Source organism: Pantherophis guttatus, chromosome 3 (genome assembly GCF_059756535.1).
Source record: "Pantherophis guttatus breed Tessera chromosome 3, ASM5975653v1, whole genome shotgun sequence".
NCBI classification, from domain to species: domain Eukaryota; kingdom Metazoa; phylum Chordata; class Lepidosauria; order Squamata; family Colubridae; genus Pantherophis; species Pantherophis guttatus.
In genome coordinates, this window is record NC_142065.1 from 130,794,783 (window position 1) to 130,814,089 (window position 19,307).

General features: G+C 34.9%; 1 protein-coding gene across 2 annotated transcripts in view; it reads left to right on the forward strand.

The window, feature by feature from the left end:
* Positions 1-19,307, forward strand: part of TRIO (trio Rho guanine nucleotide exchange factor) — a 263,174-nt gene that overhangs the window by 206,246 nt on the left and 37,621 nt on the right. For both annotated transcript variants that reach the window (XM_034411889.3, XM_034411890.3), the window contains exons 35-39: positions 11,291-11,583; positions 12,773-12,943; positions 15,945-16,040; positions 16,429-16,577; positions 17,703-17,769. In XM_034411889.3, the coding sequence (XP_034267780.1) occupies positions 11,291-11,583; positions 12,773-12,943; positions 15,945-16,040; positions 16,429-16,577; positions 17,703-17,769 (776 nt within the window). The remainder of the gene's footprint in view (positions 1-11,290; positions 11,584-12,772; positions 12,944-15,944; positions 16,041-16,428; positions 16,578-17,702; positions 17,770-19,307) is intronic.

Consider the following 19,307-nt stretch of genomic DNA (forward strand, 5'->3'; position numbering starts at 1 on the left):
AACATATTTGCATTGCTATTCCGTGGCATTGAATAATGCTTAGGTCAGTTTTCATTGTTCCCATATTGAATAGGATGTTATTGGTTTCCCTTTTATGCAGCACTTCTACCAGGATATTGGATAGAGAAACCAGACTTTTAGATTTGGTATAGATTTCTTATATATTTCTTCTAAAAGAGTAGATCAGTCTGGGGGTTATTTTTGATTCTTACTTATCTTTGGATTTTCAGGAAACATAAGCATCGTTAAAGGTGGGGTGGGCAAGGGGGAAAATAGTGAATGTGTGACTGCATCACCATATCGCCTTACATCAGACATTAGGATGATATGAAATAGTGATATTTGTATGAAGACATCCAGTGGTGGGATTCAAGTAATTTAACAACCAATGTTCTGCCCTAATGATTTCTTTCAACAACCAGTTTGCCAAACTGCTCAGAAAGTTAACAGCCGGTTCTCCCGAAGTGGTGCAAACTGGCTGAATCCCACCACTGAAGACATCACAGGGGTGTGATGTCATTTTGGTGTCATATTTTGCTGTGGACAGTTGCAGTTATCTCTAGTTCACCAGCAATGATCATTCTTGTGCTGTTGGATTTGGTGGTATCTCCCATGGCTTAGTTACATCCTGAGTTGGCTATTACAAAAGGCAAGTATCCAAAATTTCAGTTGTAGCAAAATATTGCATCCAGGCTGTTAATGAAAGCATAATATTGAAGCATATTATGTCTCTACTGAAGCATTTGCCCTGCATTGTATTTGTTTTCTACATTCAATTTTAAACAATGGTGTTGGCCCTTAAAAATCTTAGTTACCTTAGGGCCTGCCTATCTCAGTATGAATTCTTAGATATTAGTCAACAGAGCAACCCATACCCTATTGAAGAACATCTCTCTTTCTAATATCCATTTGTCCAAAACATAGGAGAGGATCCTCTCCAGTGTTGCTTCCAACTTATTGAATATGTTTCTCTAAAAATGCAATTCATAGTTCACTTTTTCAACTTTCAGGAACAAATTCAAGATCTTCCCCCATCTTTAGAGTTTATGGATTAGTCTAAAACTTATTAAACCATTCTTATCAATGTTTTAATTGTTTCATGCCTTGAGTGTCCTAGAGACAATAAAATGGAAACCAGTGAGATAGTGGATAGATGCTGGAGCAGGTTTAAATTTCTTCTTGGGTGGTTGTTATGGGAAAATATTGGAGGAGGGAGTATTATATATGTTATCTCAAATTCTTGAGGAAGATGGGATATAAATCTAATAAATAATAGTATATATAGTTAAAATAAATACATAAAAAGAGCCTATTAATTGTTATTATGGAGAATACCTCCCAGATAAAGATGGGGCAGAAATAACTAAGAAGAGAAACTACAACTAAGTATCTTATGCAAATATTATTGGCTGAAGAAAATGTATCAGAATGGCAGAAAAATCAAAAATATATGTATAAATGCTACTCACTTAGAGTCTAACTTCATAGCCAGAAAAACATAGATTTACAATACATTGAAAAAAATAGATAGCATTGTGTAACTTCAGCAATTAAATGTTAATACAGTTAATACAGATTAACATTATTACATTACAGTTTAGATTACTTTAAATTAATCATTTAATGATTCATTAATATAATTAATTTAATTTAAGTATCCTGCTACGAACAGATTGTATTTATACAAGTGTCACTGAGAGATGGGAAGTCAATAAGAAATGTAAAGTTTTTTTTTAAAAAAGTCCAAGGAACAAGACTTTTTAAGACTAATTAAGAGTACAAAACTGTCTTTCCTGAGCCGTGTTGGTGCAGTGGTTAGAATGCAGTACTGCAAGCTAATTCTGCTGACTGCCAGCAGTTCAGCAGTTCAGTTTTCACCAGCTCAAGATTGACTAAGCCTTCCATCCTGAGGTTGGTAAAATGAGGACCTAGATTGTTGGGAGCAATATGCTAACTTTGTAAACTTCTTAGAGAGGGCTGTATATCACTGTGAAGCAGTATATAAGTCTAAGTGCTATTGCTATTGCTATTCACATAATATTTCCTCCAAAAATTTCATTTATAATATTAGTTATCATTGATCATTAGACATTTTTGCTGTGAATGATGGGAATTGTAATTCAGACCATTGGGACTACAACATACTGGGGAAAGCAGATGAGAGGAATTTTCAATTAAACTTCACTTTTACACATTTTGATGGGTCTAAGTCTCATTTTTGTACATTCCAGCAAGATCTGGGAGTCTCATTCTCTCCAGTGAAAGGAATGCTATCTTTCTTCACTGAATTATGGAATATTTATAAATATTTTATGTATTTATAAATACATAAAGATTTTATTACATGACTGTAATTTCAGAGTACTGGCACCACAGATTTAGCATATCTACTTCCAATAGTCTAAATTTTCTGCTTCCGTTCCCATTATTTTCTGGACCATGTACATCCTTGTCCATGGCACTTCCTACGCCTTTGGTTTGCATGTTAGACCATAGTGTGAGTCATACTTCCATCTGTGGTATTTATTTGGCATAATTGATTCTAACTACGTTTCAGATAAATGTTATGGACTAAATGGAACATGCCTCTTTTCTCCCTGTATTTAACATTCTCTCCAGGGGGATGATCATGTGTATCTATGTAGTATCACACCATCCAACTTTAAAGATAGTATTGCTAAAGAGGGATCCATGGGAAAGGCCATTCAGGAAAAGAGGGTGAAGACTGGAATGCAATAAAATAACCAGTATATCTAACAGAGTGGTGTAACTCTTGGATTTCAGCCAGCTCCTAAAGAAGCATATAGCCTTAGCTTTTCTGGCACAGATGGAAGTTGTTAAATGTGTTTCTGTAGACCTCACCAGAGCCGGCCAGAACAATGACTGCAAAATCTCTCCTGGAATGAAGCACATCTGGGACTGTAGGAAGGCATGTCTGAGGGTTAATATACTGCAGGCCCATGTTTCCTTTCTACCTTTTCTCAAGAGCTCTTTTGTGCACATTTTATAAACAGGAAGTTTAAGCTAAAATATCATGTAAGAAAGAAACCTGATTTTTTAAAAAAAAAACTATGTGTGTATATATAAAACTTACTAATTTTTCAAGTCCATGATTTCTATTTAATATTGATTTGCATTGGTATTGTATCAATTTTATGTATTACCAAATGTAGCATGTTTTAGACAACTGCAAGGCATTATAAGTTAAAATGTCTTAATATTTATATAGGCTAACAATTCTGAGACTGAGGGAAATCCCAGTGTGGGAAAAGATTTCACAGTACTGTTTCATAGTAAATGGGGGAAGGGATTTTGTTTCCCAGAGTCTTAATTATTTGCCCCTAATGTCACACTTAATCAGTGAAAGAGAACCAAAGAAGCATTGCAGATGACAAAACAAAAGAAGAAAATTGCCTCCAACAAATCTACCAGTTTGATAGAAATAGCCTAATAAAATTTATGCCTTGTTTCAGATTGTTGGAAGTTACGAAAGAAGTAGAACCTGCTCCTAAAAGAAATATTTTTAAAAATGGATAATTTCTTGGCTCAGTGTTAACCAAACATAGAGCATGAGGGAGAGAAGGGAATATTGTTGCTTTTGGCTAATGAAAGTTTCTGCCAATTTGCATTCTCCTTTTTCTAGTGATTTCTATGTCCCCCTTGCAGGGAGAATTCATGTCTACCATTGTAAACTATCTAATTCACTGAATAGGGTCCATACATTGGTAAAAAGAGTTTTACTTTGCAATTTGAGAAAGGGAACATGACACACGCATTCAGCAAGGTGAAACTTTTTGAAAGCACATTTTAACTCCTTTCACAGCCCAGTGGACGTCCAAGAAAGAAATCAGTTCTATCCGGTTTCCCTACCATTATACATAAATCTGTTGTAGCATTCCTGATTTAACACTGTAGTAGTAGACTGCTCTGCAGCTACATCTGTTTACTATATAATTTAAGCAAGGTTGACCATTATATTGTTGTCTGAGGGAGGGACATTTGTGATTGCATGTAATCAGAAACAGTAGCTTTTTTATTCATTCTTTCTGGAAGGAATTTAATCAGATTGAGAATTAAATCAGGGGAAATCATGCAACTCCCTCTCCTCTCAGTTTCTTCCTCATTGAAAGGGAGAGAGTTTTATAATGTCCTTGATTTTCCTTCTTACTGAAGATTGCTTTTGATTAAAGTGTATCATTAAAGTATATTTTACTCCATACACTGCAATAATTTATTAGTTAAAACATGGAATTCTTGGCACATTAAACTAAACAAGCCAAAGGAAATATTTAGATGGAAGAAAACTCCTGTCAAATATACAAATCCTAAGCTTCGGTTTCCATCTGGAGCAAGACTTAGTTTGGACGTTATTAACTGTATCATTTAAGACAATGCCTGTTTCTGTAATAAGGAGAGCCAGTTCATAAGTAACATGAGCAATATATGGTCATTTGTTAAGAAGCAATTCCTGTAGGAGGAATAGGTTCAGATTTCCTCTTGGGATATGGATTTACATTAGGAACTCGTGCTTATTTCTAGGGAGTATGGAAAACATGGCAGTAACTTGGCAGCACATTAACTTGTATAGATGAGTTTCTCTCTGTCCTTTGACAAACGTTGGCAAAGATCATATGCAATTCTTGTGATTAAGATTAGTGAAAAACCAGTACTTTCCTTCCTGGGTATAGAATAATGAAAAATGTCATGCAGGTAACAACATGAGGCAACTACCTCCTTTCCTTTGTAATTTGCTTCCAGCCAGTGGAATTAAGAAATTACATAATGACTCTAACTGTTGAATATATTCATGCACATTAACACTTCTTTGGTTCTAAAGTTATAGTTTTTTTAAACATTGCCTTAAACATAAACAATATGTACCATCTACCATAGTAGTTGATTGAACAGAACCTATTGAATTTATTCATAATAGCAAATCTGAGGTAGACTTCTATAATGTATAATACAGCCACTCTGTTTCCTCCTTGTGGTTATAGATTCCTGTCTTCTAGATAGGCTGCAGCATCACGCCAAACTTGGACCAACATGAAGGAGGCTTCATTGATTTTATAAATGCATGCAGGTGTTTTGATGTACGGTAGTATATAAAAATATCTGCCTTCAGGGCTACACAATCCAGTATGATTGTTAGTCATGTAGAATCTGGCTTGTAGATATGCTACATGTCAGTATTAGGCAAAGATCCAGTTAATATAATATATTACTATTGTTGAAAGCATCCCTGAAAAGCTAATAAGCAGTAAAATGAGATCTATCTCTTCTTTAGCTTCAGGCGCTGATATATGCATACCTAATGATATATATCTAAATATAAAGTACCAGTTCAATCAGTTGACCTCTTTATATTTTACTCATTTTATAGTTTTTAAACAATCTTTTGCTTTTTGGAAAAAAAAATGAATTGCTTATTGTACTTCTGAATTTACATAATTTACCAACCTGTACATCATTTTATTTGTCCTTTGCCATAGTCCTTGAATGGTCTAATGAAAACAACTTCCTGAATGCTTGGTGATGTTTATTTTTCTATAGTCTTTGCAATATGTAACTTACAGATATACGTAGGATTTCATAAAAAGAATGGCTAGAATGGGCTGAGTTATTAGTTTTCTTCAATCTCTGAAATATCATAAGAAAAAATGTGGTAGACTTCACAGAATTGCCTTAGAAATAATTTTATTCATTTGGTTTTTAATCCCTTACTTTGTTCATTATTGTCAGCTGGTTCACAGCAATGGATCGTTGTTGAAAGCTGGTTCATCAAAGCATACAAACAGCAAATTCGTTTAAAATAAATCATAAATCATACATTCTCACCAGCAGTGTGAGAAATTCAGAAAATTGACAACTGTAAAACTATACAAGACATTCAGAAAGCAAAGTGAACATAACTCATAAGGCTTGAGATCCATTTACACTTAGCCCCTGTGTATTCAGATTTCTCTGGAAGAACATTCTTGACGAGCAAATTTTTCTTACATTTTATTCTAAATAAAGTACATAAAATCATTCGAGGGGCAAATACATTCTAGTCTAGTGTAGAGGTAGTCTAGTGTTGTGGTTAAGGCACCGGTCTAGAGACCAGGAGATCATAATTTCTAGTCCCACTTTAGGCATAAAGCCAGCAGGGTGACCTTGGACCAATAATACACACTCAGCTTTGGCAAGCAAGCAATGGCGAACCACTTCTGAAATCAGGGACCTGTCCAGACAAGAAGTCATTACCATGCTTTATTTACAGTTTAATTGGGTGGTTTCCGCATTGTTCCAAACTTGTATTCAATGATCCATAACTGTAGGAAAGGTAAGTTGCAGTACATACTACTATACTATTTATTCAATTTGTATACCCTTCCATTTCACATATGGAAACTGAATGGTTTACAATAAAAACAAGAACAAGAATGATAAAAACAATAAATGTTCTAAAGCCCTTATTAAAAACTAAATTAAACACAAAATATAACCACAGTTAACAGGCGAATGCAAACAATATATTCTATTCAATACTGGTAGTCCTCAACCTATAACATTCAGCAATTGTTTGAAGTTACGATAATATTAAACAAGTGTTGATCATGATGGTCAGGGTTCTGGCAATCCAAGTATTCCCGTGGTTCTGTGATTGTGTCACATGATCGCCAATTGCAATCTTTCTTGTTGGTTTCTCTACTGTAGAAAGTCAGTGGGGAAGCCAGCAGGGAAGGTCAAAGGTTCTTAGAGTAAGTCTCTCCCACCTGCTCACTGTGCCCCAGCCCCCCTGTGACTGCTCATATTATGCTGATCACTTGCATACCTAAGTGGACTTTCTGTGACCCTTCTTCATACCCTTCTCAGACAGTGCCGTGCTGCTCATGCATACACTCTCGTCCAACTCATACCTTGCTTCTTGCACACTCTTCCCAGCAATCCACACACACCCTTTTTCTCCCACCTAGTAGGAATCACTTATCTGTCTCTTGGCCTGGGACTTGCAAGTTTAACTGATTTTGATAGTGGGAACCAGCAGGAAATTGTTATTTCCTAGTGACCATGGATTTGGTACATTGCTTCGGTCATGCTTTCCACATTGCGTAGCAACAGAAATTCCACTCCTAACTGCCATTGTAAGTCAAAGAATACCTGCATAACCATTGGAAAGGTTCACTACTACTACTGGACCCCTAAGATGGTGGCATAGCCATGTCTTCAGCCCCTTCCTAAAGGCTAGAAGGGCAGGGGACAATCTAAATTCAGAAACTAATGTTATGCTGTACTATACTGTACGATACTTTATTATACTATACTACTGTTCATTATATTAAATTGCATTATAGGCCACTAATGACCCTCTGAAGGAGAGAAATGTTGCAGTGTAATAGATGAAGACATAAGTGAACACCTCTGGATTTCAAGTTAACAATGTCAGTTAATTTAATGTTGTTTCAGCTTAGCCTAAAAACCTTCTGTTCCGAGTGAGTTAGAAAGTGGCCTGTTTCCCATGTAAACAAAAAAGGAAATGACTTCAGACTGAGTTCTGTCCAATACTTTCTCCAAGTCTTATACTGTTTAACTGTCGTGTCATTGAGATGCAACAGCTTCTTGAAACATTTGAACATCCACCCAGGACAATTGAACAAAGACTTCATATATATGAACAACAATTGCTTATTGTTTATATAACATCATACAAATACATGCATGCACTTGCACACAAGTGTACCCAGTTTAGAATTTAAAAGTGTTTTATATATGAAATGTGTAATCTGTATTATACTTTTGAGGTTTACTGATACTGTTCTCTTCATGACAGAAAATAGGACTTTATTAGTGTGATTATAGTGGCAAATTCAAAACATCAGATTTAAACTTAACTTATTCTAATTTGCTTTCTTAGACTTTAGAGATACCCTGTTTCCCCCAAAATAAGACATCCCCTGATAATAGGCCAAGCGCTTATTTCAGGGTTCAAAAAAATATAAGACAGGGTATTATTTTCAGGGAAACACGGTATTGTAATATATATGTTATTATATATAATAAAAGTCCTACTTTCTATCATGAAGAGAACATTATTTGTGTATGGATACCTGCTGCTTCGAAGGGAGGGAGACAGAGACAGAGAGAAACCACCAGAAAGAAAGAAAAATAGTTAGTCCTGCACTTAAATTGATGTATCATGATATCCATACTTCTTATGTACACCATGCTTAAATTTAATTTTCTTTCATGGTACCCTCTAAATAAAGAAAAGTAGGTTTATCTGATAAATTGAAAATCTTTTCTTCTTTTGCCTGCTAGCAGTGGGAGCCTGTGGCGTGTGCATGTCAAAGTCAATCCCCATTACTTTTAGTAATATATTCCTGTTGTAAAAGATCTTTGGTTACAAGTAGGCTGTTTTATCAGATAGCATAAAACCTTGAAATACTTGGTTGGGCTTAGATGCATTTAATCTCAATATGTACACACATAGAAGGAACATCACATTAAAATAATTTGCCAAATTCTTGTAAGTTGGCAGTTTCATCATGCTATCCTTTTTCTGCAAGGTCCCTGACATTTTTTCCCTTGTTAAAGGATAATAAATGTTTCTATATAAAAAATTAAAATCAAAATGCTTCCTCATAATGATTCCTAGTAATGACTTCTACATTTTCATTAAATTACAAATTGATCTTATCACTGATTTAATGAAATAGAATGGCCTATTGCAGTGATGGCTAACCTTTTCAGCACTGAGTACTGAAAGCAAGCTTGCACGTGTACAAAAGCGTGTGCACACCCATAATGCTACGCCTGTGCACCCCACCCTCCGCATGCAACCCCACGTCCTGCGCATGCGAGCGTGACCCCACACATGTGCCCCCGCCCATGTGCGGCAGAGACCCGAATACCAGTTGGCCAGTGGGAGGTGCATGCACATGCGTGGCAGAGCCAAGCTGGGGCAACGGCTCACGTGCCCACAGAGAAAGCTCTCCATGCCACCTGTGGCACATATGGCATAGGTTTGCCATCATGGGCCTATTGTGTAATTTTTAGAAGGAATGCTTATGTGTGATATTTTGTAGTAACAAACGTTCAGTTGAGAATAATCTAACTCTGTTTTATTTGCACTGCAGTTCCTCAATTAAAGATAGACTCCCTGCTAACCTCTGGTCTTATCTTAAGTAACTTGGTTGGAATACAATCAAGAAATGTAAGCAGCTGCTTTTGAAGCATCAAGAACCAAGGCATGATTGGTTTTTTTAAAAGAAAAATCAAAGACAACAATCCCAGATAACCAGGGTCGTATTTCTCAAGTTGAGAATAAATAGTAATCTTTAGTTTGGCTAGAAAAGTAGCTTTCATTATTTGTTTTTGTTGTAGCTTAATTAGTCTGCTTTCCCTTCAGGGTTTTTTTTTTTTTAAGTGTATGGACTTTCTATGAACTTTGACCTCCATTTGCAGAGGCCCATATGGAGCTGTATTTCAAACCTGAGGAGACAGCAGAAAATTATCCCTTGGAGGGTTTATGAGCCGTCTAAACAAAAGTACATCCTTAAGTAATCTGAAAAAATGATAGGAAAGTCCCAAACACTCATCTGGTGTCTGCGCTGTTAAATTCACTGTTACGAATTTGAACAATATTCTTGGTTCTTAGTCAAATATGAGTTAAATGCAAAGACTTAACAAAAAGGATAAATGTTTATTAATTTGTTATTGGGAGAATAATCAATGAACATCTTCCCAGGCCTGATTAAATGTTAATATAAATGCAAGAACAGCACCAAATCACTTTGCTCCTATGTTTGCATATAACAATTGGGCTGTATTTTCATAGCATAGCATAGCAACATCATTTTCTTCATCCAGTCCTTTCTTGTGTGAAACCTTTGAATCGCTAAGACAAGTAACTTTTAATTTTGTTTATGTTGGTTGGGAGTACAGGGCTCTGTAATTTAGCAAAAGATTTTCCATTTCTGCCATGAAATGTGCCATTTATCATATAATTTCATATTCGAAGAAAATGAATTGCAACAATATAAAGATAAAGGATGGACGTATGAAAAGCTGTTGAAGTGTGACTCCAGTGGTTTTTCCTTCCTCATGACTAATGCAAAAGAGATTTTTAAAAGAATGAGAGGGAGAGGGTGGGGGAGAGAGAGAGAGAGAAATGGTTTTCTAAAGTCCTACTAGTAGCATGATTGGAGTAACTGGCATTCAGAATTATCATGGAGAGGTATAGAATATACATATCCTTGATTATTTGCATCATGTTGATCCGTGTGAGACGCTAGCTTTTAACCATACTCTTTCAAGGATAGCCCTGGGAGTGTGAAAGGAGTAAAATAGATATTTAGCGGAAGAGCATTCAAATATATCAGCCTCCAATATATAGTCAAAAATAAAATTACATGTTCTATTTTGTTGTTGCTGTGCAAATGAGGTCCTTATCTGTATATCAGATTGTTATTTCAAGCCTTGAAATACTGCATAACATTATAAAGCAAACACATTTCTTGAGAATCAGTTAATTATTGCAGAATGATGGAGGAACATTGAAATTCTCACAATGGAGGAATAGGTTATAAAGATGTTAGAAATGGCAAAACTGACCTCTTTGGTACAGGTACAACAACACATACTTTTTATAAAAAACTGGAACCAGTAGAAGATGACAGAAACCTTTTATAGACTTTTTTATGAAAATGGAAAAAAGTGAAGTGTGGTTTTTTGACAATTACAAAAAGGATGAAGGAAAAACCTTGTAATACCAAGGAGGAAGGATAATAGTTTGTAACTATTGTAAAGAAAGTTGGAATTTGTATATTTTTTCTTGTTTCTTTAAGCTATTTTTGTTTCTTATTCTGCTTTGCTTTTTGCATTTTTCTTTCTTTATTTCTTTCCCTTTTTCATATTTTTTTCTCTAGTTTGCTTTTTATGTATATAAAATTCTTAATAAAAATTGTATTTAAATAACTGTTTTAGATACTTGTGTTTTATAAATTATTCCATCATGAGTTAGATGCATTCCTTCATGAGATATAGGAAACCATAGTTATGAGCCATCTGGTTGCTAGTTAATATGTCAACGAGGGAATCCTTAGAATGGCAAAAGTATCAAATATGCATATAAATTAATATTTATATAATGGCTACCGTTGCAAATAATAATAGTTTCACAATGATTATAGTGAGAACTCATACGTCTTTTTTAACTTGCTTTAGGAAAATAAGTGTTTTGTAAAGCAGTTATTTCTCTCCCTCAGTTATTTCTTCCTTGTATTTTCATTGTTTTTCTCTTTTTCAGATTCTCTTTCAGTTTCCAGCAATGATGCAAGTCCTCCTGCATCAGTAACATCACTCCAGCCCCATATGATTGGTGCACAAAGCTCTCCTGGTCCTAAACGCCCAGGCAATACCCTGAGGAAGTGGCTCACTAGTCCAGTGAGGCGACTTAGCAGTGGAAAGGCAGACGGCCATGTAAAGAAACTGGCCCACAAACATAAGAAGAGCCGTGAAGTCCGCAAAAGTGCTGATACCGGTTCTCAGAAGGACTCAGATGACAGTGCAGCTACACCCCAAGATGAAACTCTCGAAGAGGTAGATGTCCATTAGTTGCTGCTTGTGTGCCTTTTTCTGAAAATAAGTCTTTAACATCGTGGTTTTTATTACCTTCTTGTAAGTAATTACATTCACTGGATTGGCTTTTTTAATAACCAAAAAAAGGGAAGAACCCTTAACAAGCCATTTGTTTCTATATATTCCATAGGGGTCTTCCAGAAACAGCTATATCTGAGTATTTTCATTCTCCAAATTATCTCTGTTTTTATTGTTGATGGCTCTGTCAAAAATATATGACTAATGGTCCTGCAGGTTATTAAAATAAGCATTAATTGTGTATCTAAATTATGAAAGAACTGGCAACAGTTCTGTAGTTAAGTTGATCAGCACTTCTTTCTGTCTAGAGTCTGAGAAGACCACTATTTGGCCCAGGTGACAGTGAAATAGTTATGCATCCACGCAAACATGTATATAACTGCCCAACTCAAATAGTATAATTCTGAATCAAGCACAAAAGAGACACACAAAATACACAAACCAAAAATTAATACAAAATTACATAGGCAGAATCTTGCAAATCTAATTGTGCTGTATACTCCTTATACTGCAGTGAATCAGGGAGACATCGGCCTAAGGCCCTTCCAAATGTTATCTCATTCCGAATTTTGAAAAACTATCAGCCTATTTTATTATGCAGTGGTTCCTAAATATATCTGTCAATATCATTTTCCTCACTCTACCTTAAGTGAAAATTTATCATTGCTTCAGTTTGGCAACAAACTCAGCTAAAGTTTATGTGAAAATGCTTTATTGAAAATTGCTAGTTCTGATATAACATCAAGATGTAATAATACTGGATTTGTGAATTGATAATAATTTTAAAAATTCTGACTTAGTACTAAGTAGGAACCAGGCTGATATGCTTCCTTGCTAGTTAAAGTAGAATTTGGCAGGTTTTGTTTGGTCAAAAGAAGATCACAAATAATCTTTCCTTAAAGGTATTAGAGTATTAGAAAGGTCAGTAAGTGCTCTCAGAACTAAGAATTTCAAGATTGGAACTCAGTACAATATGGAAAAGAATGTAGCCAGTTTGAAAAAATAAAAAAGTGCTATGTTTCAGGAATTTAGGCCATTTGTATTAGGGTATTTCAAATATAAAAGTATCAAGCACTTTATACATCATTGAACACCATCTAACCAATAAGTATGAATGTGATTCTCTTTGCAGAGAGGCCGGAATGAGGGCTTGAGTAGTGGCACCCTCTCCAAATCATCTTCATCTGGCATGCAGAGCTGTGGAGAAGAAGAAGGTGAAGAAGGACCTGATGCTGTGCCACTTCCCCCTCCAATGGCAATCCAACAACATAGTCTGCTTCAACCAGACTCACAAGACGATAAGGTAAAATGGGTGGACAGACTTTCTCTGGCAGAATAGGGGGGAGGGGAAATAATTGGTTCTCAGTGGTCATGGCCTATTGTCATGCCAACTGGATCATTCCCAGAGCCCAGTTTTCTATGGTGATAAAATACTGGACAAGGGATTTTGCAGAAATTATGCAACTTAAAGACGATTTACATAAGTATTTCCATTCATTTAGCTGTTATGCATGCTTTATTCTAGTTTTAATATTAATATGCACCAGCTGAAGACTCCATATACTCTTTTAAGTGGATTTTGATATAGTGGAGTTGCATGCAGTTCAAAAACATGTTTTTGTACTTAATATATACTTGTGAATAACAAGTACCTCTTGCCTTAATTGGTTTGTTAAAATGCGTTTTCATTGTACTCAGAATTAATTTTACAATGTGAGCTCTTGGGTTGTCTATTTTCTTGGCAACGTGCCATCATTCTCAGAAAGCCAGACATTTTCAACAGTTGAGTGTATGGGTTTTTATTTCCTTCTTTGCTTTTTGGAACTCTTGTGGGTTTCTCTTATGGATGTTAATCATTGCTAAGGTAACCACATCCTTGATGGCGGAGGGGATTTCCTGCATATCCGCTGAAAAAGACTCCCATGATATACAGAATGATGACAGAATCTGCAGTACAGTGTTCTTAGACATTAATAAAAAGTCCCTAAGGCTTAAAATCCTTTCTGCTCTTAGTTAGCTTATTTAGAAAAATCAAATATTTTGGCTCAGATTCAGATCTTGCTACAGTAGCTGCAAGTGTGTAGAATAAGCTCTATTTGACAAAGAGTTCATCCATACTCTTCTCTGAGATGAATAATGCTTCCTATATGCAGTTGTGCCATGTGTTTCACAGACATACAATATATACCGTACATACATTTTTCACAAGGAACTCAGCTGAAATTTTAAATATTAGAAATTATTTTAACCTTTGTCTTTTATCTCTTCCATACAGAGCTTAGGAACCAGTCTGAGATACACAGATTTTCCCAGCTTCCCTTCACTATCTCTATTGCCTCATAGTATTAATATCAGTGTGTATAGCAGAGACGTTCTAATTTTAGTGTGCATGGACATACTAGGAGGGAAGCAGTATTTTAGCAACACTTCCACTCTGAAGGTTAATTTTATATTGCAAATACCTTCAATGAAAAAAGTGTTGATTTGTATAGGTCTTCCAGCAAATGAACGTTGGTTACATTTTGTAAAGGAGAAATTTTCATTTTCATAGGTTAATAGCACTTTATCACATGCCTTCTCAAATCAACAAATGTACAGTAGTTTCCTTTTCACAACTGCACATTTCTCAGATACTCGCCAAAGAGCAAAAATGTAGTCTGCATTTACTTGCCAGCATAAAACCAGACAATAGTTGCTAAGTTTGCTTCTGGTACTCTTTCAATCAAAATGCTGCTAAATAATCTTCCCTAGCACATTTAACAAACTAAAATCCCTGTAGATTTTGCATTCATTTTTACTACCCTTCTCTTTACATAAGGAAACAATTATTTCAGTCTTCAGGCAGAGATGCTAACCAAGTCAAACAACTACTCAATAAGCAAACTACATTCAGATTTTAATATTATGAATATGTCTAAATCTGGACCATTGCCATTTTACAAGATTCTTACAGCATTTTTTACCTTGTTTTCATCATTCTTTTCCTTTGATACCACCATTTTAAACATTTATTTCCCTTCCATTTTTGACATACATTATTGCCTTCTACATTAACCATGAGGATATACTGATCAATCTGTACACCCAAGAACAATCAAAGCTCAGTTTTACTCTCAGTATGCTTTTGTGAAGCAAATCAAATTCTCTAGAGACTAGCTTGTAAATCAACATATTATTGCAACCAGATAAATGCAGTGTCCTAATATACACAAATCTGTCAATCTATGTTAATTTGTGTCTCGAATTAACATAGGAAAAATAAATGAAGACTTTAGACATTGGAAGACATTTGCATTGTCTATAGTCAATCTGTTTAGTAGTGCTTTATAAATAACTTTTTATAACAATTGCTAAAACACATGCTGTGCAGTATTTTTTTCTTTATTCTTTTTTCTTCTTCTTAAAAATCACCTTTTTTAGCACAATGTTGCTTTTTTGTTCTGTTTGATTTGGCACAGTTTCTGTGTAAACGTTCCATTTCCTTTGTCCCCATTCAACTTAAGCTGTTCAATGCACACTAAAATTTATTTAGTATTTACATTATGGGATAGTCAATCTTCCAAAGATAAAAATGCACAACATCCTATTCTGAAATTCTTGATTAATTTTAATCTTTCTGTATAGTAGTGAAAAAAAGCATAAAATATTTGGCCCATGGGGCATTTGTGCTGTGCTTCCATTATGAAGTGAGCCTTATGTTACTTGTGTAGATTACAGTTACATGCAGGGATACATGCAGTCTGCAATCACACTTGCTTATTTACTAATCCCTCAGATCTCTTTCCAAAAGCTTCCTCTGGCCATACCATTTCTCATTATTTGCAGCCAGAAATTAGAATCCTGTAAAAACAGAGATCTTCCAAACTTCTGTTTCATGTTTATGATGTTAAGGAATCTTATCTATGTGAGTTCTACTCCCCTTTAGAATGTTCCATTTTAAAGAAGTTTCACTCTGACCCACAGATTCTTTAGGTTTGGTTCTTTTCTGTGCTGCTTCATGTTAATATGGAATTTGGGGGGATGAGGAAACAAATATAATTAGCTTTAATAATAACACAGAAAGATTAAGAGATTCCTCACAGGCCAATTGTACATTACCATTGCCAAATGGTAATCATGTACAGTACAATTAAGTGAAAGATATAGAGAGTATAACATTTATAAGTAACAGGATTTGCTAAAAAACCAAACTCTGCTTCTTTGAAGTGAAATGAACTATTCATTTCAAAGGTATTAAAATATTTCTTGAATAAGCTGGTTTTCTCCCTTTATCTCCCCATCTCAATTTTAATTCCATTCTGTAGACATCTTCTCGTTTATTGGTACGTCCTACCAGCTCAGAAACACCCAGTGCAGCAGAGCTTGTCAGTGCCATAGAAGAGCTTGTAAAGAGCAAAATGGTGAGTGTTTGTTGTTTTTGTTTTTGTTTACTGGCATCTTGTAGATAGCTCAGACTTGCTTATGTGCTATATTGTCTAATGATATTAATTAAGAGACTATGAGACTCTTACTTGATCTAAATAAAATTGTGCTACCCAACATTAGTTTTTTGTCAACTATAGCTATCCAAATAGCCCTGGGAAAAATAAATTTAGAGGGAAAGGTTTGTAACCTTACTGGAGTATTTTTTTAAAATTAATCTAATAAAGAAAATGAAAGTATATTTGTTAAAATAACAACAAGCTGTATATTATTGATGATTAAATGTTGTGTGTCATCCAGCTACTATTACATTTGCAATGTATGCAATGTAAAGGAAATAATAATTGTGTTTCAACTTGGTCTTAGGCTCTAGAAGATCGCCCAAGTTCATTGATGGTAGATCAGGGTGATAGTAGCAGCCCATCATTCAATCCTTCAGACAACTCACTTCTCTCTTCCTCATCACCCATTGACGAGATGGAAGAACGGAAGTCCAGTTCTTTAAAGAGGCGACAGTAAGACTAGACTACAAATTTATTTAAAGTCTGTCATTTGCTTAAGAAGAACACTTTTCCTTTGCTTTTTTTCTATAAAATCTTTAAGGTTTTCATTCTTCTTTAAGACAAAATTAAACATGATCAATTTTTGAAGACTTTGCCATATTTTTAATTTCTTTTATTATACATGAGACTTTTTTTAATGCTTTCAAAAGGATAGCAAAGAGATTGATTGATTTTTAAGACATTTGTTCCAGCCCTATATCTGATGAATCAAGACTGCATATATAAAAACAGAAATTAAAATTGCCCTTTCAAGTACAATAATTAACATTGCATATTAAATAGCATTAGCACTTATACAGCTTCAGAGGGCTTTATAGCCCTCTCTAATAAATAATGGAAATAGTATTACCAATTGAAAAACTAAGGCAGAATTCCCTAAAGCAGAAAAGTTTGAATCTTACAGCTAATACACTCAAATTTTTATGTTTAGCCTTTAGTATTCTTCAATTTCATTCAAATGATAACAGGAAGGATCAAGAATACATCTATAATACATCTACTTGTGAAAAAAATTAATATATAAAATCCACTAGGCATAACAGTTTTTATACACTCTTAAAATGAATTTTAGGGGGTGGGGGAAGCAGTTACATTTAGGAATATCTTGCTGGTTATTCAATTTTTTTTTAAAACTAAAAACTCCTGATCTTGTTCTGAAATCTTCATAGTCTTCATTGCAACAACTATACCCAAGTATCTTCTTATGGGAAAACCAGTTTCTTTTCCAACAAATCTAGAGGAGATAGAATGACCATAGCTCTAAGGACCAATGATATCAAATATGAATCTATCCCAAAGCATGAGAGAATAGCCAGCAATGTTATCAGGATGGGAGCCAGAAAGATCTATGGGAGGAGGTCATTTTGTTAATTTCTTATTAAACCAACCAGACAGTTCTCCCTTACAGTCTTCAAAAATATATCTTACCTCTCTAGTTATAAATAGTTCTTAATTTATCAATTAATAGCTTAAATTATGAACCAGCTAAATAGAGTTAAGAGTATTCTGCTATTTGTATTTGACCATACATAAACTGATAATTGGGATTATTAAATTCATTTCTCCGTCATTTTATAGGTATGTCCTACAGGAATTAGTGGAGACAGAACGAGATTATGTGAGAGATCTTGGCTATGTAGTAGAGGTATGTTTCATCCAGTGGTGAAATGTAAAATTTGTTACTACCGGTTCTGTGGGCGTGGCTTGGTGGGAGGGTTAATGTGACTGGGTGGGCGTGGCCAACTTTTTTTTTTTTCTTTCAAAAGCATTTTTTCTACAACCTTAAGAGATTGCCGAAGAGGTTGTAGAAAAAATGCTTTTAAAAGTAAAAAAAAAAAAGCCTCTGATGATCGTGTGGCTCAGCTGGGCATGGGGGGGTGGGCTTCAGGGATTTTTGCTACCAGTTCTCCGAACCACCCGCCGCCATCATTACCGGATCAGGCGATCCGGTCTGAACTGGGAGCATTTCACCCTTGGTTTCATCCTTATCTAAGCAGATTGGTTTAAATTTTTATCAATCAAATCAGAAGCATGAATTTACCATTCTTCTCAATCCAATCATCTTTAGATGTTATCAGCAATACCGGTAGTCTTCGAATTACAACAGTTCATTTAGTGATGTTTCAAAGCTACAACGGCACTGAAAAATGTGACTTAGGACCGTTTTTCATAGGTACCATCTTTGCAGCATCTCTATGATCATGTGATCAAAATTCAGATGCTTGGCAACTGATTCATATTTATGACCTTTGCTGTGTCCCAGGGTCATGTGATCCCCTTTTGCAACCTTCTGACAAGCAAAATCAATAAGGGAGCCACATTCACCTAGCAACTTGGTTACTAATTTATCAACTGCAGTGATTCACTTAACAACTGGCCAGAAAAGTTGTAAAATAGGGCAAAACTCTCTTAACAAATGTCTCACTTAACAACAGAACTTTTGGGCTCAATTGTGATCATAAATCGAGGACTACCTGTATGTTAAGAAAACTATATTTATTTTTAATCAAGTACACTGGTCATTTTGGTTAAAAATAAAATCAGTTAAAATTTGCAGTTGCTGAATTTTCTGATATTGTTGGCGTGCTAACCATAATATTTCAAAAGAAATTATTGCTAACTGTCAGTGTAACTGTTTATAGATATCTAGACATGTAAATTTCAAAACTTGGCAATAATTAATTTCCATTCCTACCCAAGACTAGCATTGCATGCTGTTTATTGACTCTGTGGCAAAATAAGTTGTTGAGTGTTTAGAACTGGCTTGATGTACAGTAATATTTGTAGTTAAGGACTCTGTTGAATCCTTGTGTAGGAATATAAGCAGTGGAATAACTGACAGCCTTACTGTTTTAGAATGGACAGCTGAAGCATATTTTGATTGTTGTGTGTGTTAATAAACGCAAGAACCCTTGAATGAAGTAACAAGTTTAAAAGTTGAAAGGCAGCTAACATTTGGGAAGCTAATTAAAAGTGGGCTGATTACAGATATATCCAAGCTCACATGCATATCTACTATAGAGTTTTCTACAATTTAATTATTTTATTAATATATTTACCAATTTTATTATTTTATTCATATTCACCGTTAATTTTTTTATTTGAAGGATCAGTATTGTTCAGTGCCTCAGTGATATTAGTATATAATACTTGCACAAAGATTCACTTCATGATTGAAAGTTA